The sequence below is a fragment of the Magallana gigas genome, chromosome 8 (assembly GCF_963853765.1).
Source record: "Magallana gigas chromosome 8, xbMagGiga1.1, whole genome shotgun sequence".
Lineage (NCBI taxonomy): Eukaryota > Metazoa > Mollusca > Bivalvia > Ostreida > Ostreidae > Magallana > Magallana gigas.
Window position 1 is genome coordinate 22,241,674 of NC_088860.1, and position 24,341 is coordinate 22,266,014.

Sequence of the window (24,341 nt, forward strand, 5' to 3'; positions counted from 1 at the left end):
GGAAATTTTTTGGGATAATATTAAAATTGGCTTTTTAGACCCTCCAAGTTTTGAAAGGATTGGAAGGGATGGTGGGCTTGTTCATTCACATGCATTATACAGATCAACTTTATCATGAAAGTAAATATTTGGTAGACTTTGATGACTTAGACTCTGTATTGAGGGTTTTCATTACCAACAGGAATATTGGTCACAAGCCGAGATTTCTCTGCTTTGCACATGATATACCACAAGTTATGGTTATGACCAACACCAGGCAAGTTCCAAATCACATAAATAATATCTACCGGGACATTTAACCCTTATTTCTTATGTTAAGTGTTTGAACAGTGAACTATCACTATCTCTCTCTTGAGGCCCAATCTTAGACCATTGTACAATATGTATCTCCATCCTTTCGCTGCTTTTGATGTGAAGCTACTGCTGTTTTGATGTTTACCAACAATGTGATTTTGACAGTTACTTATCTACATAACAGAAAATTATGTCAGATTATTATGCTAAGTCCTTCTAACGTATAGGGCTTGTGTCCTGTCCAACTCGACAGGTGCTTGTTAATGAAGATTATCGAACATTTATTTACTGCAATGATTGGCTGGCAATTACAACTGTAGATAATATTGGCCAGTGACTTTGTAACCACTGGTCATGACATTTGGAGTTAAGAGTACATCCAATGTTATTGTTTTGTTTGATTGGCGTAGATGCATGGTCTAGGATCTTGTGTACATAATGGCCATCAGAGAACATCAAAATATGTTGATCAATTCCATGAGTTGACCACAATATGCATGTAAACAGCTGCTTCTTCCGGTGCTTGTGTTTGCACTGGGGTCATAACTACATGTAGGTGACAATTTATGGCTGCAGGTCTCCCATATACTTATGTCCTGGCCTGCCTTATACTGTTATCACTCCCCTGCTATCTGACTTTGTATTACATATGTATGTTCCTCAGTACTTAAGTTTATTTTTATCAAGACTGATAAAACTGAGATAGTATTTTTTTTTTGCCATGCCTTGAGCCTGTGACCCTGATTTTATAAGTACAGAAGACCGCCATTCTCCATTACAGTAAACTGTTATTGGTACAGTTCATGTATTAGTGTTAAAAAAGTTGGCAGGATCCTGACCGCCAAACCACATCTTTCCCCTCTCTCCATAATGACAGTTCTGACTACCATGTACATGTGTGAAATAATGAGTTCAATGTATGCTGGTTGAAAGCTGTGGGTGCATAGCTGTCAGGCAAAGTCAAACTGTGCTGTAGAATTTAGGTAGCAGAACAGTTTAGTACTGACAGAAGCAACCTTTGAATGTTATATACTCTTGTTAATTGACACATGTTAAATATAAAAAAAAAACCCATAACATTGATTGGAACTAGAATGAAAAAAGGATGAAGGTTTTGTGCAACTTTTCTATTCAAGGATCATATACTCGAGCAACAATATATTTTTTGTTGGAATTGTCACCTATAAGATTAACTATCCAATGACCATTAAGAGGGACAAGTCTCAATGTCATGGGAATACCAAGAATATCTGTAGAAGTATAACACATGTACTATATATTTAACTGGAGTATTATTAATGAGAATTATTAAGATCTTGAACCTTCTTGTTTTGCAATACTGGTATAGTATTCTGCATGTTTGATGATACAGTGTGCTGAGATTAGATGGCCTTTGCAGATGTTTGCTAATAGCTTTCTCAGAGTTTTTGTTGTTTGGGTAATTTTTTGTCATTGTAAGAATAATCCGATTTCAGATCAGAGACCTGCGTCAAGATACTTAGGTGACTATATTTCGTTCTGACATTCTAGATGATCTGTGAGAAGTTATTGTCTTCCATAGGTTCTTTGTGCCTCAAGTTTCTGACCTGGCTGAGTAATGTTATCTGTACCAATGGCTCCATCTTGAAGCACTCAGTTCCTGTCGATTAGTAGATATGTAGACTGTATTGCCATCTAAGACTTAGTAACTTGTGAGTCAAGATTGGTAGAGATTATCAGGGTTTTGTGAGCTGTACTTAAAGATGTACATATATACCCTAGATTTGCAACGTGCAGTCATCAACAGCTGATCTGCAAGAGACCACATTATATTCATTTTCTTCAGCCCGTTCTACAGAGTATCATCGAGGTAGCTTATGCTTTGCTGCATTGGTTTTTAAGCAGGATTCTGGATAACCCTTTTGCCAGATTTGATGGGTAAAAGTGGCAAAACCATCATCAACCAGAGATTGATAGAGCTGTAAAAAACACACCAAAAAAAAAATATCAAGGAATGTTAAATGTCTTGATCAATGAATGAAATTTATGTATTGTGCGTAGAAGAATTTTATCTTCCTTCTTTCTGTGAGCGGCCATTTTTCTGTAGAATATTACTTGTCGGCGTTGAATCCATCATTGTTTGAATGCTTTATTATACTTGTTGAAGTTTGAAATATTAAAGGCTTGCTCTAATCTTAGGAAGGGTAAAAAGGGAAGTCACACATGCTGAGACCATGCTGGCGAAAATTGAAAAGATGAACGGATAATTCAACTGAAGTCATTCAGCATTGCTCTCCTCTCCAGATGCCATTGATTTTTGAATTTTAAAGTGCGAATTTTTTGTAGAGGTCTTTTCTTTTAGTCTTTAAGAAGGAAAAAACTCCAGAGTTTTGCCGTTATCTCATCTATACCTCCTATCATCAGAAAACTGTTACATAACTTGATCGAATCTTTTCGAAAAACCAAGAAATAAAAACAGTTTGTGTACTACCTGTCTCTATATATTTGTGGTAAAATATCTTCTCATATTTTCAGGAATCACTAAATATTAATGAGCTTAGATATATATATGCCATTGCTTATCAAACATTTGTGCGTGCGGTGGATTTAAAGAGAGAAAAAAATGCATTTTTATTACAGTGTTCAATTTATCTTGTCTAAATATATAAAGGTTTTTAAGGTCAAACCAAATTCCAGTCTTCAAAAAAATAATAATGGAAGATTTATCTTTATGGTAGTGAAGAAAGGAGAATTATCATTTCTTCAATTATATGATTTTAGTCTGTAAATTGTAAAAGCCCAGAGATCGTTTTATCTCAGTTAATGTTACTGGTAAGTTGAAGATATTTTATAGAGTTTTTGATAACCACGTGAGATCAATTGCTTTTGAGGGGTCATAAATGCCTAATCTAGCCATATGTATGTGTAATTTGCCATTCTCATTGATATTTTATTATCTGGGGTGTTTATAATTCATGAAATCCCGAAGAAGCTTCGTTTATATGACTGTATCAGTTGAAAGAATTTTGAAATCGTCTATGAAAAACACCAGGCTGTATGTATAGCCAGTATAGCTTGTATAAATTTCTGGTCATAAACAAAACAAAGTCTGCATGGTAGGATTATTTTAGAAATATTGTTTTATCGTGATCAGGTTATATGGATCGAGTTTGGCACATGGGAATTTGTATATAAACTGCAATATGCAAGCATTATAGAGATTGTTATATGTAATTGTGTTAGTTTCCAGTTGTTAATGCATTCAGTGATGAGGAAAGAGAGAATAATTGGGTATTATTTTACTATGGGTTGATTTCATGCAAAAGGGATTTTCTGCCCTGTAATGTACATAGCACTCTCGTGCGGTAACCATTGACTGTGGTTACTACAAGTTTGAAATTTGAGAGCATGAAATTTCATTGTGTCATATGTCTTTATTTTTCTCTGTACACTAATGTTTTCAATGCTCATAGATAATGTCATTAAGGCAGCTAAAAGAGGAAAATTTGATTAGCAACATAAAAAAGAAAACTTGATAACCAAAATAGTAAATTAATGTATGGTTTTCGAGTTTATTTTTAATGTTTCAAAACAATTTGATAATTGAAATGCACAGGTCATATAATCAATTGCAGATTCATTTTAATGTTTAAAAACTTATGTTCTATGCAATTAATTATGCATTAACAATTAATTATTGAATATTTGATATTTTTTTCTCTTTGCAGGAAAAAGAAAAGGGAAGAGCAAAAAATGGAAGCAAATTCTTAAATTCCCCCATATATCTACCTGTATACATTTAAAAAACACAATACGTGAGTATAACTTACATTCTATTTGTAAATTGTAGACAATTTAGATGGTACAAGTTTAAACCATTTTCACACTGGTTTCATCCCCAGCTGTGTTAATTCAGGTAATATAGAAGGTGGATATGGGGCGCAGAGTGTTAGCACACCTGTATAATAGGTGTCCATAGGTATTGAGTGTTCACAAACCTATTAATGACCCCCACACACCACAGACACACACACATGGTCAAGCAATATAGCTCCCAGAATACAGTAAAAATTGTCCTTTGTCTCTGTGTTTGTAAACAGGATCAGGTGACACCCCTAAGAAAAGTATACAGGGCCATCTCTGCATGGTGAGGGATTGTGGCTGGCGGATATTAACTGTAGGACTATTGATCTTGTTATTCAATCAGTATAGGGCCCTGAGATGCATTATAAAACATAGCGACTCTTCGTTATACTAAACGAAGGATATTTAGTGTACTTAGTATGCACAGCTACTGTGTATGACCATTTATTATTCATAAATAGCATCTACACCAGGTATTATTTGAGATATAAAAGCAGGTGGATTGTAAAATGAGTTTTTAAAATTAGAATAGAGAGTGTATCTATCAATAGGAATGGCCCTAGAAATGAAATCATTTCCTTTGACAGCTAGGGCAGCAGTTTATAGTTAGCGGCATTAAAAGTTGACTGGATGTCATTGTATATTTCCTTCCGATTTTAATTTTGAGGTTGTGCAAAAAAAATTAAAAATTTGCACTGTATCCATGTCATGTGGTGTTTCAAGTTGACATGTGCATGCCAATCCTGAGAGTTTAATGGCTTGTATATACCGGTACCAGATTCGTTTTCAAGTGAAACATGATATACCTCACAAACTTTTGTAGGAAAAGAAACTGTCCCTTGAACCATTTCACAGCTAGGGCACATAAAATTAATTTTAAAAAAAAAGATTGTGAGTGCCTGAAGCTCACATTTTATTTGAGGGATTTAATTCATAAATTGAAGGAAAGCAGTAAAATCATGAAGTTAGATCACGTAATACTATTTTATTTGTAAACCATGTGTTCTTTTGAGAGCAAGAATTGAGAAAACTTTCACCGTTCATTTATATATATGCAAATGCGAGTGGCAATGGTTATAAAAATATCACCACTTGTACATGGATTGCTGGAAATCGTGTTTCTTTCTGCATCTGTTAAGTCATTGTTAATTTTTTGACTTTGGCAACATTGTTTGCAACTGATAAGATTTTGAGAAGCCATAAATCAGAAATTCGTGAGAAGCACAGATATAGCTTTCCCCATTTTTTCCCCTTTTCCTCTCAAGAATTGTTGATGCTAGTAATTGACCTCATTTATTTGTTTTGTACGGCAAAGCACATGTTCAAAGATTTCCAGAATAGTTTTTTTTCTCCTCTGTGTTGATTAGAATTGAAATGTTAGAAGAATTGCTTAATTTCACCTTATCAACAGTGTGTTGGAGATGCTACACGAACTTCATTGGAAAAAATACCGTGGCCTGGTTATTTTTAGGTCACTAGGATATTGCTTAATGATAAAGCCAAGTGAAGTCATTTCATGCGTAATTTGACCAGTACGTGTAACCTTGTTAAGAGAACATGCTAAACATTGATTTAAATTGATTTAATGACTTCCTTGAGGTTGTCGTGTAGGAGGACCCAGGAACAATAATAAAATTCCTCGCCTGACGTTTCACACCTGACTGATTTTGTCTCGCTTAGTTATTTTGATTCAAAAATTAAAATATTCAAAAAAAGAGAAGATAGTTCTGAAACGGTATATATTGCTGGAGTTATGTATTAATTAAAATGAACTTCAAATTTTCAATAGCAAATTGAAATATGTGGATTTCAATGTGCAAATCAAAGCTACTGCATGGTATTATAGGAATGGACAAAGAAATATTATCTACGCCATCTTTGATTACACTAAGAATAGCAAGGTTTTTGCTTCTGGTTGGTTTAGAATTCACTTCTTTTCAACATCTACATAATACATTGACATTTAATAAGTGTGTTGGAGTTTTTCCCCCAATGTATACACTCTGCAGTAAAAAAAAAATATTACCAGAGAAAAGGAAAGAAAAAAGAGGCCAAGCAATATACACATATCCTTGAAGTAAGGACAAGTATGGGCTATAAATTATTTTTACCCAACACCTAAAGAGTTATATCCGCTGAAGGTAGAGATAAATTTAGAGGAGTGATAAATCTGGGTCAATTTTTGATTTATAAGTTTCATTTAACTAAGATGAGCTGTAGCTAGAAAATAAATACATGTATAACATTTGAACACAAGTCTTCCTGTTATTGAAACTTTCACTCAGAATATTTTACAATCCTGAGAGAGATATATTTCTGAATTTGTCTGTGTTCCTTTCATCTTTCAAGTGAAAGAATTTAACTTCAACTTTGAAGTAGATGATATTGATCTTATTTTTATATACTGAATATGTGCTATAGCTTGAGAATTTAGTTGTACCAATGAACGAAAAAAAATTGTTTTAAAAACCTTTTAATTCTTGTTTTAAGACTCTTGGTATCTTGTGGATTCAAGAGGCACTACCAAGTACCTTAAAGCTGGGAATTAGTTTTACTGGGGCCGATTTAGCATATTAACTTCATGGGAGGTGCATAATTACTTCCCAGCTCAGGGGAGATAATCATATTTGGAGGTTTAACCTGAATTATTATTGTAGTTATTTTCTAGGCTCAGTTTCTACAGCTACACTTGTATTGCTCTTGGTTATGCAATGATCCTTTGAAAAAATCCACTTCATCTGAATCATATATATATACCCAGTAATACATGTATGTAAAAAAACCCAAATGAAAACTGTATTACCATAAATTCACATGTATATATATATTAAAGTTTATGCAGGCAAAAGATATGCTATCAGAAAATGTTTAACACCACTCACAATGTAACTTTTGATTTATTTTGTGTTTTTGATGTGTTTTGTGGTTTTTTTTAATCAACTTTTTTGTTCTTGTTACAGCTAATACCTATGACTACATAGTAGATCAGCAACCAATAGGTAGGGAGTTGTTCCGACTGTACTGTTGTAGGAAGCCACAGCTCGCCCGGGCCATCCAGTTCTTGGATCGAGTGGTAAAGATCAGCTTAGTATGAAGATTTCAATATCAACCAGTGAAATTCAGAATTACAGATTTCAAGCACACCTTATTCACCGTGTACATATCTATTAGTACATGCAATTGCAGCTACTGAGTCGTATGTTAGGCCATCCTTAAAAAAAGCGTTTTTTTTTTCGGAATTGCCACCTGGATGTTTCCAGACCCCCAGACCCAGAATGGAGGGAATTTTTCTTTTCAAACTGGAATTTTAACTAATTGAAATTTGGTAAAAAATAAAAATCTGAATTAAGTTGTAACAATGTAAACATTGTACGGCAAAAAGGAAAAGCTAAAATAAAGTTCTTAATATTTTGCTAATAAAATTTTATCAGCGGGGTATTTTAATGAGGCGGGAGGCAATTCCTAAAAAAACAGTAATTTTATTTTGGCCTTATATTGCATTTACTGTGGAACATGTATCATTTGTATGTGTTGAACACCAATTTTCATGGATTTTGATGTTGAGTAGAGACAAGAAATCATATGTTCATCGAAGTAATCTATTTGATAATCATATTGGTAGGACCATTGTCCAAAAATGTACTTATCCTGTACACTATTTAGTTGACCAAATCCATGAAAATTAAAAAAGACCACTAACATTAATGAAACTACAGAGCATAAAGTTTTGATTTTTGTTTTTTCATTAGGCAAGTTATGAGGTGGCTCCAGATGAAAAACGGCAGGAAGAAGCCAAAGAAGTCTATGAAACATATCTAGACCCAAAGGTAACCTCTACAGGGTCCTGTAACATTGTATGCACTGGGCAGTGATGATGGGAGGGCCAAAAATTTGGGGGGGGGGGTTTGGCCTTAAATTGTATGTTGATTTATTGTCCATTGCCTTACTGTCTTCTGTGGGGGTCAGTAAATTGTTAAAGTGGGTGGGGGGACCATGGTTTATCTCATAGAGCTTGCAGGTGTTTGATCTTGATAACTCCGGAATTATTGGGGTATTGTTTGTGTCTGCATCCATACTTTAATAACATAATTTTTCTGAAGGAAGTTAATTTTTGCTAAATTCTGTGGTATCATTCCAAAGGCAAAAAATGAATCGCAAAGAAAGTTTTTAATCATATTCTTCTTGTCTTTTATTTTAAGAAACTGAAAAAATAAAATCTCAAAAATTTTTAAGTACAGCCGCCTATTTAGGAATAAGAAGACAAAAATTTGCTCCCACAGATAAGACACAGTTGTACGGTAGTCAAAAGTACATAGTTTTGATTCACCAAGTGGTTCATACATGGGATGGTGATTAAAGGTATATCATCGTACATCTGTAGAGAGGTGTAAAAAGACATTACTGATAGAGGCAACACAGAGAAAAGATATTGATCATGTGTATCAGACAGGATGGTGTCAGTAGGTGCCGTGTAGCCTTTCACTGGTGGCAACAGCTGATTCATCATTTTCTTTTTTATCAAATGTGGGGGAGGACATCAATGATCACATGTACAAGTAAAAAGTTTATACATGTCGAAGAAAAAGTTTATACATGTCCAAGCTGTACTCAAGCATTGGAGGAAGGGCCAGGAAACCTGAAAAAATATATGGTTTAATTTAGGCAGAAAGGGTCGGCTTTGGTTTTCAAACCTTCATAAATTATGGTTCTAAGCAGAAAAAGCCAAGCTTTAGTTTTCTAAACCTGAAAAAAATTATGGCTCTGAGCAGAGAAAAATAAGCATTAGTATGCAAAAGCTGGGGGAAAAACCTGGTGCTAAGCAGATGAACATTTAGTTATTGTTGATGGGACAATAGAAACTTAATATATCAATATTGAGTTATTATAATGAGTTTAAGGATTTTTTTTTCTCCGATTCGTTATCTATGTATGACCTTTAGGACACATTGTAATTGAACAGATGTTGTCAGGAGGGCATCATAATTAGTCTGACAACAAATAACAGGATGAGACGTTTAAAGTATCGGTTTTTGATAACAGCAGATTGACACCAAACAAAAAATGAAACACCCAGTCTGCATACAATGATACACAAATGTTGCATCTGAATGAGGACGGGCTTTAATCTTGCCTACAGTGTATATATACAATCTTAAGAACCGGCCAGCAAACATTTTGTTAGGTACTGTAAGTGCATGTTGAGATATTCATTTGAAGTACAGTACTTTATTATCTTATGTGACAACATCGGATGAAGACTCTGCATTAAGGAAGTAAAGAATGCAAACAAGAAATTAATAGGAAATTATAATATAATTTCTGAGACCACATTACTGGGTAAAAATGCTGACTTTCAGTTAGTTTTCGTAAATGTCACTTCCGAGATAATATGCACAGCCTCGAATCATTGAACTGCAAGCAGCCTAAGTGAAAAGATGTGCTATTGACAAGGTCAATATATACCGGTAGATATATTTTTGTGGTTCTCGACTTCATACCCAAATATTAATGACAGAATCCCCCCTTCCAAAACCCCCCCATATGATCCAATTAAATAACGTGGTACTACCTGTATTACATCTTTAAAATACTGGTACATGTACCAAAACAAAATCTACTGTTGTCTTTGATTTAATTTGGGGAAAGTTGATGTTTTTCTTTTTTTACTTGTTAAAATGCATAACAAATAGTTTAGCCTATAGGGAAGTGAGACACTCTCCCGTTATACAGCAGTGGTTGATAATGTGTCTTTGTATTTTATTTTTTCAGTCTGATTCCTATGTAAATCAGGTGAATGGGAACCAGGTCACAGCCATAAAGGAGAGTATACACAGTCACAACTGCAGTAAAGAAATATTTAACTCATGCGTAGAGTAAGTAAAGGAACGTGTTTGTTAACTAGTGCGTGGTCCGTGTATTTTTAACAAAATGTTTATGAATAAAATATGCAAGAAGTAAAACTGCATGCATATTGATAAATGTGTATGTAAATTGTGTGCAACTTTTTGACACAGAAATGTTGAACTTTTTTGTTTATGTAAATTGTGCTCTTAGTTAAAATTGATATACATGTATAACATTATGTCAATGAAGTCAGTTTGTTATACCCAGTATATACATGTATAAAGAATTGAAGTGTTTGTTTTTGAATTTTTCAGATTAATCACAGAACATTTAAAAAATGAACCATTTAAAGATTTCTTAGACAGCATGTATTTTAAAAGATATTTACAATGGAAGTGGTTGGAAAGGTAATAACAATTATTTCTCAGTACCCTGGTAATTTCATTCCTATAGTATTCAGTATAATTCTATTCTTATTGTTCTCAATTTATAATTTTATTATGAGATATGGAAAGTAAACCTTCAAAACTCAATGTGTGTTTTCTACCCCATAGCTTGTCAAGGCTTATAGGCATAGAGAACACACAACTTGGATAAAAATTACAAATATGAGAGATTCTAAATATAATACATGTTTTTTTATTTGCATGGATTTTAAATTTGAAAAACCAATTTTTTTTTTTCAGTCAACCAGTCACAAAAAACACATTTCGAATGTACAGGGTACTGGGGAAGGGAGGGTTCGGGGAAGTCTGTGCATGTCAGGTGCGAGCGACAGGGAAAATGTACGCGTGTAAGAAACTGGAAAAGAAGCGAATCAAGAAACGCAATGGGGAAAGGATGGCTCTGAACGAAAAGCAAATTCTACAAAAGGTCAACTCTAGGTTTGTTGTAAGTATTCCAAAGATGCAGGAGAATGTTTATATATCGTGAAATCATTTAAATTTTGTTTGGGTCAATTTTTCATGCTTTGGGAATTTCTCAAAAGTTTGTGCATTTGCTTGTTCATATACGAGTTTCTTGAGTAATTTTTATGGTACCGGTACATTAATTTGTGGATTAGGGGTACCCATACAATCCCTAAAACAGAACCACTACCGGGTATATACCGGTATTTTATAATTGATTACAAAGTAGGTGACTGATAATGTTTGATTTTTCTTCATTTCTCTAAAAAAAATTATAGCTATTATTTTGTTTATTAAAATCTATGCCTAGCATTATTTGATTATCGTATGCTTTGTTTAATGGGGTCAGTAGATAAAAATTTGACCTAGTTATTGATTCAAAGTTATTGATTCAGAGCACAAATGCATGGAATCGTGCATTGTTTTTGCGCTTTACTGTCTATATCACACATTGCATACACATCGGATATTAAGTAAAGTGTTTATAAAAAGATGACTGGCTTTTGTGGAAACAGATGAAGTGTCAAGATGAATAAAAACAAATACATCTGACAGAAAAAGTAAATAGTTTCTTTCTAATAGAAGGACTTTAACACTTAATTCTTCATCTGGTCTCTGGTGTTAATGGGAGAGATAAAAGAAAAAAAAATGACTGAGAAACACACATGTCGGCTCCATCTTGTGCTGTAGGCCAAAAAAGTGAACCCCCGTAATATGGTTGCATTTACCTAATGGATTTAGCTCCTCAGGAGTTCAAAAGAGGCGACTACTGATGACAACATTGATAATGATTAATTGATTTTTGATATGTGAAGGATATAAAAAATTCAGGTGAATTTTTGATGTTGAAAATTTTCTGCCAGATAGGTTGTCAGGTTGTGAGAGGTTAAAAGAATTCTTCAAGGTATTTAGATTGAAGGGAAAAAAAGATGGGTAATTTAAAAGTGCTTTTGAAACGCCACCCTATCTTAGCATTCCAGAGGTCCAATTAGGAATTTTTTTTAAATTGAAATTGTCAGGTACTCAGTAACTGAAATTCCTAGACAGGGGTTTTTTTTTTTTTTGTAACTCCCACTAGGATTTTAAAATGGTTTTTGAATTATGCCTGCATTGAAAAAAAAATTCAATGCATGACTGGTTTTTATGAAAACATGCCTAAATACAGATCGGTTAATTGTCCAGAATGATAGAATTACAAGCAAGTACATTTAAAGAGGGAAATTATATGCAACATGTTGGATTATACTTTTATGATTGGAAACAAAAATGTTATGTGAATCACTCATGCATAATTTTGATAATTTACATAAATGTAATTACATTTTGATGAATGAAAGATCCTGTGGTGTTTTTCTGTACAATTAATTTTTGTGCTTCATTTTTGCTTAAGTTATTGTTACACTATAATATGCAACATACTTTTTACACTAAGCACAGAGTAGAAACAACTTTTCATTTGTTTAGACAAGTGTTGCATTGTTCAAATTTAATTAGATATTTTTATTATACTGTATTGAATTAGCATACTGTGCATTAAACCCTAATGGCAGTTAAAAGGCCTAGTTGAGGCATTACAATTGTCGTAGAATGTCTAGAAAGATACAGATATATAGGCCTAGCTAAGACATGACAGTTGTTGTAGAATGTTTAGAATAATACATATATACAATGTAGATACATTTGAAAGTGTATATAATAATTAAGTCTTGAATATTGCTCTTGAGTACATCTATAAATAGATTTGACTGTAAATTTGGTAAGTCTACTGGTAACTAATAGCTGTTTATCTACTTTTGCAGGTTAGTTTAGCCTATGCATTTGAAACCAAAGAGGCATTATGTTTAGTATTGACTATAATGAATGGTGGGGATTTAAAGTTTCACATACATAATATGGGTAACCCAGGATTCGAGGAGGAGAGAGCTATATTTTATGCAGCAGAAATCACGTGTGGGCTAGAAGATCTCCATCTGAAAGGGATAGTGTATAGGTAAGATTTTTTCATGTTTTAAATAATACAATGTATTGTAGAATCTGAAATGTTTTATAAATTTGATGTAGTGTAATTTTGAAAAAGATATGACTAGTACTATGATCCTGATTCAGCTTGAATTTATAAAAGAAAATGCAAAAAAGAGTTAAACTTCCATATCTCAAGCATCAATTTCTCGAATACCATGGATGTGTTGAAGTGATTTAGGTGTTTAAATGAAATTTAGAGCCAAATATAGGAACTACATAAGTGGAAAATTGTTTAAGAAAGATGGTTTTTTTTTTGGTATCAAATATTACCACAGATTATTTTAAGAAATTAGATTTATTAGTCCTAAACTAATGCATGTTTTCATGTCCCATAAATTGCAAGTTTTTGTGTGTGAAGAGCCATAGTTCTATGGACTTTGAACCCAAATATTTGCAATAATTTTTAAAATTAAAAATAATATTTAAGTCATGTAAATGGGTGCATGAATAGAAAAGATGCTCAAGTCCTTCCTTGAGGTCTGATATTAGTTACTATATACAGGGTTATTTTTGCCCCGTGTAATTTTTGCCCTTCTACACTTGCTAACAGTTTCGCCTCATCTTGAATTCGCCATGGCAGTGTTTTTAAAGAGAGATAATTTGAGACTTTGGAATTGCCCAGTCTTAAATTCACCTGCTGACAACGAGGGAAAAAGGGGCAAGAATAAAATAGTGGCAAATATTTCCCTGTATACATTATTTTGATGCAAAAATTGCATTTTATCAGTTGCTACATTAAAAATTGTCACTTGGTAAAGACTGTGATAGACCATGAATCAGTGAGTGCCATTGATAAAACCCAAATCAAAATTAGCCAAGGATATTGGGATGAATTATATTGTTATATAAGCAGCTTTTTGCTATTCAAATTTTTGAGTTGTATTTTCTGCTGAATGATAGATCGGCAAACTTAGTTCTTGCCAAAGGAGTCTGAAGAATTCGCAAAAAAATACTTGTTTCTGATTTCAAATGTTCATCTTCATGGATTTATAGAGCAGTTGATGTTTTGTTACACCAACCAAAAAACCAAAAAAAACTTTGAATTTCAACTATGTGATTTGAGTACCTGGATACCAATTTTTCTTGGATTTCGTTGTTGAGTTGATCCACAAAATTAAATGTTCATTGAACTGCCATATGTATTAACATATTTTACTGATAGAATTAATGGCCATGGATGAATTTACATGTACTTGAATTCAAAGTGTCATTTTCAGCAAATCCGTGAAAATTGATGTCCACGAGAATATTAAGGAAACAACCGTATATACCAGTATATGCTGAGTAGACAATGTGTACGTGTACATGACTTGAAAAAATTGTGAAAATCCAATGATTCATGACCGACATTTTTTTTTCCACAGAGATTTGAAACCAGAGAACATTTTACTGGATGATCATGGTAAGTGTTAATTGCTCTTTTGCGTCAGAGTTAACCTATAGTAATTAACACTGATCAAAAACTAGTTCACAATAATTGTGGTGTTATCTACAAATCCTGTTCTGTACCTTGTGAATGAAATGAAAGGAAATTGGAAACAAATTTTATATGACAAGTCTGAAAATTGTCTTTAAAGAGTAGAAAATGAACTGTGTGAACATTAAATAATACGGAATAAGTATCAGTGTAGATAGCATCTATAGACATGTACACATACAAGAGGATGTAACATCTATATACATGTACAAGAAGATGTAATATCTATAATCATGTACACATACCACTGGATATATTATATATATACAGGATATAATCTATATAAATGTACAAATACCAGTGGATGTAACATCTATACACATGTACACGTACCAGTGGATATCACATCTATACACATGTACACATACCAGTGGATATAACATCTATACACATGTACACGTACCAGTGGATGTAACATCTATACACATGTACACGTACCAGTGGATGTAACATCTATACACATGTACACGTACCAGTGGATATCACATCTATACACATGTACACATACCAGTGTATATAACATCTATATACATGTACACGTACCAGTGGATGTAACATCTATACACATGTACACGTACCAGTGGATGTAACATCTATACACATGTACACGTACCAGTGGATGTAACATCTATACACATGTACACGTACCAGTGGATATCACATCTATACACATGTACACCTACCAGTGGATGTAACATCTATATACATGTACACGTACCAGTGGATGTAACATCTATACACATGTACACGTACCAGTGGATGTAACATCTATACACATGTACACGTACCAGTGGATGTAACATCTATACACATGTACACGTACCAGTGGATGTAACATCTATACACATGTACACATACCAGTGGATCTCACATCTATATACATGTACACATACCAGTGGATGTAACATCTATACACATGTACACGTACCAGTGGATGTAACATCTATACACATGTACACGTACCAGTGGATATCACATCTATACACATGTACACGTACCAGTAAATATAACAACTATACACATGAACACTACCAGTAAATATAACAACTATACACATGTACACATACCTAGTGGATATAACAACTATACACATGTACACGTACCAGTAAATATAACAACCATACACATGAACACTACCAGTAAATATAACAACTTTACACATGTACACGTACCCAGTGGATATAACAACTATACACACGTACACGTACCAGTAAATATAACAACTATACACATGTACACGTACCAGTAAATATAACAACTATACACATGTACACGTACCCAGTGTATATAACATCTATACACATGTACACATACCAGTGGATATAACATCTATACACATGTACACGCACCAGTGGATGTAACATCTATATACTTGTACACGTACCAGTGGATATAGCATCTATATACATGTTCATATTTATCTTGCGTTCAATATGTGTCATAAGTTTCCAAAGAAATAAACTGTTCCTAAAAATATTTTTGAGATTCTTGAATTTTGAAGAGTAATGAACATAACTTAATTTAAGATGTAGGGACCTGATAAGGCTATTTATACACAGGAAAATATTTAATGCCATTACAATGATTGAAGTTCAAATGAAATACATCATTGCTTACATGTGCTTGTTTTTTGTAGGTCATGTGAGGATATCAGACCTGGGATTGGCTGAAGAGGTACCAGAAGGGGAGACAATCAAAGGCCGAGTTGGCACCGTTGGTTACATGGGTAAGGAAACTAGTTTTCGACACCTGCTGGATTTTTTTTTGTATGCCCACAGATGAAATGACTCAAAAGAATGTATTGAACCCTGTCCCTTTTTTTCTAGCCCCAGAGGTAGTGAAGAACGAGAGATACTCATTTAGTCCAGACTGGTGGGGGTTAGGCTGTATCATTTATGAAATGATCGAGGGAAAGGTGAGAGTCTTACAGAAATGATACAAGCAAGTCAAGCTTTTATAGAGCCTGGAAGATCAACTACCGGTACATGTAATTACTTTCCTGAAAATTTTCAATTTCATTTTTCATCAATATCGTTAAATATTATTTAGTTAATAAAATATCATTTTAAAAATGTTATTTAGTTAATAAAAAACCCACTTGTTTTATCTTTAAGAATAAATCTAATGCATTGTAAACCAACTTTTATTTGCCACAACTTTACTTTGCGTTTAGCCTGTAATTAATTTGTTTGTGATGATGAAAATAGCCCTGTTTTCTGTTGTGCAACATTGATTGCAGCTACATTGGTCAGGATACTTATTTCAATATAGACAGTGTGATGATATAACTGGGTGTTTTACAGGGACCATTCCGGGCGCGGAAGGAGAAGGTGAAGCGCGAGGAGGTGGACCGGAGGGTGAAGGAGGACCAAGAGGAATACTCCTCAAAGTTCTCCGAGGACTGCCAGGACGCCTGTAAAAAGGTGGGCATTTATTTCACGTGTACTGGGACTCCTTAATTTCAGTTTTAAAACAGACAGCATATACTAACATTTAAAAGTAAAGTCAAATTGGATATTTCTAAAGTCACTGTGGAACAATACTGCATTAGGAAATATGATTACAGGCTTTAATGCTCTAAGAAGAATGATGCTTATTTATGTCATATCAGTTTTTTGAAGAACAAGCTATAACATCAATTTAGGATATAATTACTGTATGGCTATCATGGCATGAATTCCATTATACTAGAAGTGCTTGGCACCAGTAAAATGTAATGATGAAGCCTCTCTTGAAGTTGGCTTTTATTTTGAATGAAGAACTGATAAGTGATGGTGTTTGCTCTGTGTTTCAGCTTCTAAACAAAGATCCCAAGTCGCGTCTGGGATGTGGGCCCTATGGTGCCAAGGACGTCAAATCGCATCCATTCTTCAAAACGATTAACTTTAAGCGGTTACAGGCAGGGAAGTGTAATCCCCCATTTGAACCTGATGTAAGTAGACTAAAGGAAACAAAGCAAAATGCTCTAACTAATTTTAAATGTTCATTTTTAAATATTTTATCTGCCACCAGATTATGACTGAAAAATTTTCCACAATTACATGTATATGGTCAAACATTAATTTCTTATGTTTTAAAAATATTTCATTTAACAAACATAAATATAGTATCTATGACACAAAAATAGTGTGTATTATACAAGATGCAATGAAATAAGGCTGACTAACATTTTGTTAACTAAGATCCACTTGTCATTAAATTGCTGAATGCATCAAGTTAATCAGAATTTTTTTTATTATGGAAGTTAATTTAGAGAAATGTGATGCAATTCAGGGTTTAACATTTTATGTATGATTCGGTTTTCAGAAAAGAGCGGTGTATTGTAAGGATGTCTTGGACATTGAGCAGTTTTCCACAGTGAAAGGTGTCAACCTTGATGCAAACGATGACTCTTTTTATACAAAATTTAGCACTGGCAGTGTATCAATACCATGGCAGAGCGAGGTAAAATACCAGTTCTAACAAGCTTTTTCAGAATTTTACTCTTGAGCGTGAGTGACAATTCTACGAAAATAAATCAGTAGCTCCACAAACTTGTAACACATTTAATTTGACCACTACAGTGGAATCATCATTGTTCATGGGGCACCAATGTTTGTGGCTTCCGATGGTAACCCTTGCACATAAATTTACATGCCCACGAACATTTGTTTAGTATTTATTTACAAAAAAGAACTTGCTACATTTGTACTGATAAAATTATGTCCCCACAAACCAGGAAGATTGACACCCATGAATACAAATGATTCCAGAGTAGTTGAAAGACAAAGTTTTTATTTAAAGAGAGGCAATTAATTTTTAGGGATTTACAACTTCTTAAATACACTCAGGAAGTTAGTTCAAGTCCTGAAAAGGATCTGAGCTAGGGTTTTTTCTTCTAATTTCTGAATTTTAGTTGTATGATATTTGCTGTTTTATACATTAATTGGAAAAAAACAAACAAACAGAGGTTGGACTAGCGATGTCTACATACACATACTGGTTATTTTGTGTTTCCTGTCTCATCCTGCTGTTTCTTTTCCAGATGATAGAGATGGAGTGCTTCAAGGAACTAAATGTGTTCAGTGAGGACGGGGACACCCCTCCCGATCTGATCGAGGAACTCCCCCCTCCCCCACCCCGGGGCAGCCTCTTCAGCAGGCTCTTTCGGAGACAGGTCAGTCAACCATTCAGGGCCTCAGAAGTGCTCCGACTTACATTGTAAATCATTCAAAACTTCAGAGCAAATTTTCTTGGATATTAAATTTTTTAATATTTGGGTTAAGGTCTGCCATACTTTTTAGGGAAAAAAAAATCTCAGACCAACACAAACTGATGTATTAATTCATTAAAGATGCAGTATTTAGGGCGTGTACAGTTTGAAAATGACAAGAATAAAATGCTTCTATGGGGAAAAAACCATGGGGAAAAAACCATAGTTTTCAAAAAAAAAATTGCAATTCATATGAACGAAAGTCCTTTAAAAATCAAACTTGGGATCTGTGTCAGTAGTCTGGTGCCCTTTCTTTTTAGCTATGAAAGTGACAGACACATAAATGTACTGATGTCAACGCTTCAGTAATTCATTTACACCTCAATGTTATAACATTTTTTTTAATGAAAATTAAAATCACCTGATATGTAAGACCTTTGATTCATCAATTTTTCATCAGTGTGTTAATTTTCCCCATTAATGTTACCGGTAGTTTATTAGGTATGTCATATATCTACACCCACTCAGCCAGCTGTTCAATAAGTCTGCTCTTTTTTGGCATTTTTATAATGGTTTATGGAAGGAAAAACTCTCGTTTCAAATCTATATTAAAAGACAAAAAAAGTTGTCTGATATTGAATGTCAGCTGATGCTGCCAGCTCATTTCATCAATCTTTATGTAATTTGGTTTTGAATTACCGGTACTAAAGCATTGCATGATCAGTTTTGGGCATCACATTAATAACAAAGGTCAGGTGAGCAGCATTGCATAATTTTAATTTTTCTGTCTACTGGATGATATATGTGACAGGGCTGACATAAAAAAAATGTCTTCATCAATTCATCTCTGAATACTTTTTAAATCATATTTCAAAAGAATCTAAAATTTGTCCAAAATAATGGAGTGAGTAAAAACTTTAACAGCATGATCAGATGTTATAGCATAAAATTTAATGAGTTAAAAAAATTTAAAAAAAAGAAAATTAAGAACTACTGAATCAGTTACGGAACTGCATCGCAACATGTAACACATTGCTGGAACACGTGTGTATACACATAAATTATAGGTATCAAATGATTACTGAAAAAAAATTACATTTATTTTACAATATAGAGTAAAACATGCCTATAACGCAGTGACAGGGATGGGCAATTTTGCTTTGTTATATACATAATTTATTATATTCGTTAGCATTACAATATGTTTTAAACCCACAAGGAGTGAAAATCACTTTACAATATTAAAGCATTAATTCAATATAAGCGTGTTTGCTATAAGTCTGTATTACTGTACACGTACCAGTACCGGTATATATAACCTTTGCTACATAGAATACTTTGTGTTTTGTATAGTAGATAGACTTCTCCAAATGTACAGTATATATATATGTGCAGTACCGGTATAAATCATTTTGCGGGATGAAAGAATTTTTTTTCTTTTAAATAAAGAGGCCCCTCCCCACTCAAAACACATATATGAATATGTACAGAATGAATTGTTTTTACTATAAAGAAGACTGTGTTTTGTAGAATCGTGAGGCTCACTGACAAAGAAGAACTGGTGGTGCTGTAGGCTTCCATTGCTAAGGAGATTCTCAATTGATTCTCTAAAACAAAATGTGGAATGTGGCGGGAGAACCCTGTGTCTGTTTGTATTCAGGGGCAGTAACTGTTGGTGTCTGCCATACCACCATGTTTTCTGTTGTTTACATAATGACTCAGGCTGAGAGGCTGAGACAAAAAGAGTTGCAGAGAAGAAGAAACAACAACAAAAAAAACAATTCAACTACTGGACAATGTTCTTTTGTCTCATCTTTCAAAAATCAAAAATTGTCAACACAGACTTGAGAGAGTGAAATTGTGGACAATTTTTGGAGACCTGAAATATTTGCTCGGACTTGCCAGTATTGTCTCAAGAAAAAAAAAAATCTATATATGTATATCTTTTGTAATAGTGTCATAGGGCGTTTGATAATATGCGAGAATGTGTGTGTTTGCTGGTGAATAATTCATGTTGGTTGAATTTTTCTATATATTAGATTCACTTTTAAATATTTTTAAGTATTACTAGAGATTATTCTATGTTCACGTTGTGCCCATATTATGTTTATTACGTGTGTGATGACTTTCCTTCAGTAGTACTGTATTTAGACCACAACAACTCTAAAGAGACTTCATCCCTCTCAACCCCCAATGATAACGCTCCTGTCTTTCTGTGTCTATGAATCAAGATTCACTTTAAAAAAAAACTGAGAATTTGTAAAGAAATTTTTTTCGGGGAAGGTAGACAACTTTCATACCTTGCATTTGCAGTTTCATATTTTGGTTTTTCATATAATCAAATTTATCATTTGTTTTCGTTTTATAAAAGGAACTATCGGGTAGGAGTTGAAATTACTAAATTATGTTGCTGGTACTGTTATCAGAACTGTTATCAGTACATCAGCTTTTATAATTTACTTACATCGGTGTAGTGCTAATTGTTTTTTTTTTTTTTTTTTTTTACATATGCCATAGATAGGTGTTTCATGTAGAAATCACCAAAAAAAAAATGGCTTTTGAAATTTAGTGCTGCTTGGTTTGAAGTGTATTGGGTCATTTTTTTAACTGAAGTTATCATGGTGGCATTTCTTTTTTGAATTGAGCAGCTAAGCATTACAAATAAATGACATATTGTACTGTATAATGACTAAGAGCAGGATAATTTGAAAAAGTAATCTTAAAAAAGTAAATAATGCCAAAAAATGCAATCAATTTTTTTCTAGGAGACTACACACACACAGATGTGCAGTGGTGCTTCCTTTGAACATTTTACTTTGTGGGTGGAATTATTTCTAAATACCTGACAATGCTCTGTAGAAAGTCATAATTATTTCACTGAAAAGAATCTCACTGGGGAATCTCCTGGTCCAAGAATAGTGTGATGATGTAGAAAACATGCGGAAAACCCCCCTAGTATCTTTCAACACGGGGATCAACTTAAAGAGTTGATAAAGTTAGGATTTCATTGGGGATTCTATTTAAAAAAAGGAGCGATTCTTCTTTTCGAACTTACATGGATTTTATGATCACTTAATTAAAAAAATTGTTAGCATAACATTATTTCCTCTCCTGACTGTATATAATCAGAGGTGAAAAAAGGGGTTTTTATTATTTTTTTGTTCAATTCATAATGCAGAACTAATTTGAATCAACCTTATTGCTCTATGATTTTCGGACAAAAGAGAGAACTACACAGCTTTATGAGTTTGGGCTGCTGGTTTCAGTCCTTATAGTACGTACATGTATATATATTGTTGCAAACATAACTGTATTTATTGTTATTTGCATAACCATAATTGATACATATTTTCTATTCCCAAACTATTCACATGCAATTTTTATGTGTTATAAATTTCCCCAAGTGATATGTGTTTTTGATTATACATGTATAAGGAAGAAAAGGTTTTATTCCGTGTGTGTAAAAAGCAACTTTTTCTATACAGCATTATCTCTGAGTAAGCACCAGGTACATAATAGTTTGCTTCAGACAGGAATTTTCTTACAATTGACTTTTCCACGCATTGCTTTTAATAATACCCCTTCCCATTCTTCAAATTTTGCTGCATAATTAAAAGTCACAACGTGCAAATTCTTATTGCTCAAATAGAAAGCTGCTTCAGAATGCAAGGAGAGAATGTATAGACTTTTATAAACAAATGCCAAAGCTAACTTACTACACAGATACATTATCATGGTTAAAAGAAATATATTCTTTACTTTTGAAGCTCCACCCATTTCATATAAGATTTTCAATTAATTTAACCTCAATCTTACTTTTTTCTGATTGAAAATTAAGATATCACATGGAAAATACTGTTAAAAGCACCGGTATTTTAAATTGAATTTAAACTTTGATTTGTCTTACCGATAGAATATGCTTTCAGTGTACATTTGATTGTTTAATATATTTTTTTTTTTTTTTTTCTGTACATGCCAAGGATGTTTGCAGATACATGTATCACATATTTTTGCTTTCTGTGCAAAATCCATGAAATTAAGATACCATAACTCGAATTCGGTCCGTTTGTTTGGAATTGGTGAGTACTGTAGATTCCTTATTTTACGCGGGTACTTGATTCTGCGATTCAACAGTTTTCCATCAAACCGCGAGAACATAAAATCGTGAATGTCAGAACTTCATCATAGTTTCATGTAGTTTACATATGTTCGAAAATTAAAAGCGAGATTTTAAAATTCGCCAGACAGGCTTTTCGTGATTTTACGCGGATATTAATTCCTCGCGTTTAATTAGGAATTTTCAGTAATTAAGACATGTAGTACACAGACTTAAGGGTGGATCTTTGAAAATTAAGACTTATCTCTCCATCATTTTCAACAACAGATTTTTATTAGTGATTTACCTGTGGATATCAATTTTGTGGAAGCAAGAGCAAGATTTACTGTGTGAATTTTTTTTTTAAAGAATGAGGGAATGATTTTATGACTTTATTTAAATCATATTTTTATGAGAACATCTGTTTGTATGTACCAAATTACATGGTTTTTAGATATTTATTAAGGTATCAATCTTTATGGCTGCTCACATGTGTTAAATAATTTCAATGACAGTTGAGTATTTAACAATAAAGTTTTATGTTTTTAAATGTGAACGGGCTTTAAAATTGCCACATTTCCTTTCACATTACGGTATATTAATTAACAAGTATATATATATTGAGTGTTGTAATATGAGTATTTATCTTTGTCAATCACTTCTGCAATATATTAAGTTGCATTTAGGTCTGTTATCAAATGTACAGTCATTTCAAAACAGCATAACTGACTGCATTGGAGTTTTTTGGTATAGTTTACAAATAGGTTTTTTTTCCCTCTTTAATTGCCGTTTTTATCTATCAGTAACCCAAGACATCTGCCGGACAGAATATTTTTGATGTTGAATTTTATATTCTGGAAATTTTGGCATTCAAAGACAAAAGCTTAGCAAAACAATTACTAAACTTGGTGCTTGAGAGTATATCTTGCCTATTTTTTTTTTTTCATGATTATTATTTCCCTTTTTTGTGAGTTCACTGTATTTTCCCCCATGGTTTGTATCATTTTTCTTCCTCTATTTCCCCTTTTTTAACTATATAGATCAGATTATTTATTCACATGTCATGATTTGAACATTGGAAATGTTTGCTCACTGACTGTCATTCATTATGAAGAGATGACATCTCTTGTTATTTTTTTTTTTAATGGAGCCTCAGTTTTTCTTGCCTCTCTTATTAACTTCAGCTTGATATTTGAATTGATGGCAATTAATTCATGATATTTTCCAGACCAGACATTGTTTTGTTCAGTGAATTGCATGGAACTTGTACATCATATATTGTTTTTCTTCCAAAGGATGAACAGTCTTTTTCATATGTCATGTGAGCTGTATCTATAACATTAAAAGCATAAAAAAACAAATGTATAAAAAAAAAACAATTCCATATCTGTTGAGTATATATATATCTCTAGTCAGTCTGTACATGTGAACGTTGCCCCATCCTGTTTGTATTAATTCACTCATAAGATGTAATTTATACAAATGTCATCAACAATCATTATTTAACAACAAAGAAATAATAAATGTTTTACAAAAAGTTTATGAACTTCTTTTGTTCATGTCATTTCAGACAACTACAGATTTCTTTACACACACTGTATATGAATGCTGTGATGTCCCGATCTGTGATGGTTTGGAGCATGATTCTGTATCATTTCATAATTT

General features: G+C 33.2%; 1 protein-coding gene across 2 annotated transcripts in view; it reads left to right on the forward strand.

The window, feature by feature from the left end:
- LOC105324517 (G protein-coupled receptor kinase 5) overlaps positions 1-24,216 on the forward strand; it is a 33,359-nt gene extending 9,143 nt beyond the window's left edge. The window contains exons 2-16 of one of the 2 annotated variants that reach the window (XM_034472330.2): positions 4,002-4,088; positions 7,098-7,225; positions 7,887-7,964; positions 9,907-10,010; positions 10,296-10,388; positions 10,668-10,872; positions 12,689-12,879; positions 14,276-14,313; positions 16,025-16,114; positions 16,215-16,303; positions 16,692-16,811; positions 17,183-17,320; positions 17,695-17,832; positions 18,413-18,544; positions 20,111-24,216. In XM_034472330.2, the coding sequence (XP_034328221.1) occupies positions 4,002-4,088; positions 7,098-7,225; positions 7,887-7,964; positions 9,907-10,010; positions 10,296-10,388; positions 10,668-10,872; positions 12,689-12,879; positions 14,276-14,313; positions 16,025-16,114; positions 16,215-16,303; positions 16,692-16,811; positions 17,183-17,320; positions 17,695-17,832; positions 18,413-18,544; positions 20,111-20,128 (1,649 nt within the window). In that variant the 3' untranslated portion in view covers positions 20,129-24,216. The remainder of the gene's footprint in view (positions 1-4,001; positions 4,089-7,097; positions 7,226-7,886; positions 7,965-9,906; positions 10,011-10,295; positions 10,389-10,667; positions 10,873-12,688; positions 12,880-14,275; positions 14,314-16,024; positions 16,115-16,214; positions 16,304-16,691; positions 16,812-17,182; positions 17,321-17,694; positions 17,833-18,412; positions 18,545-20,110) is intronic. The other variant, XM_034472331.2, reaches the window with a different exon arrangement.
- Positions 24,217-24,341: the final 125 nt, after the last annotated feature.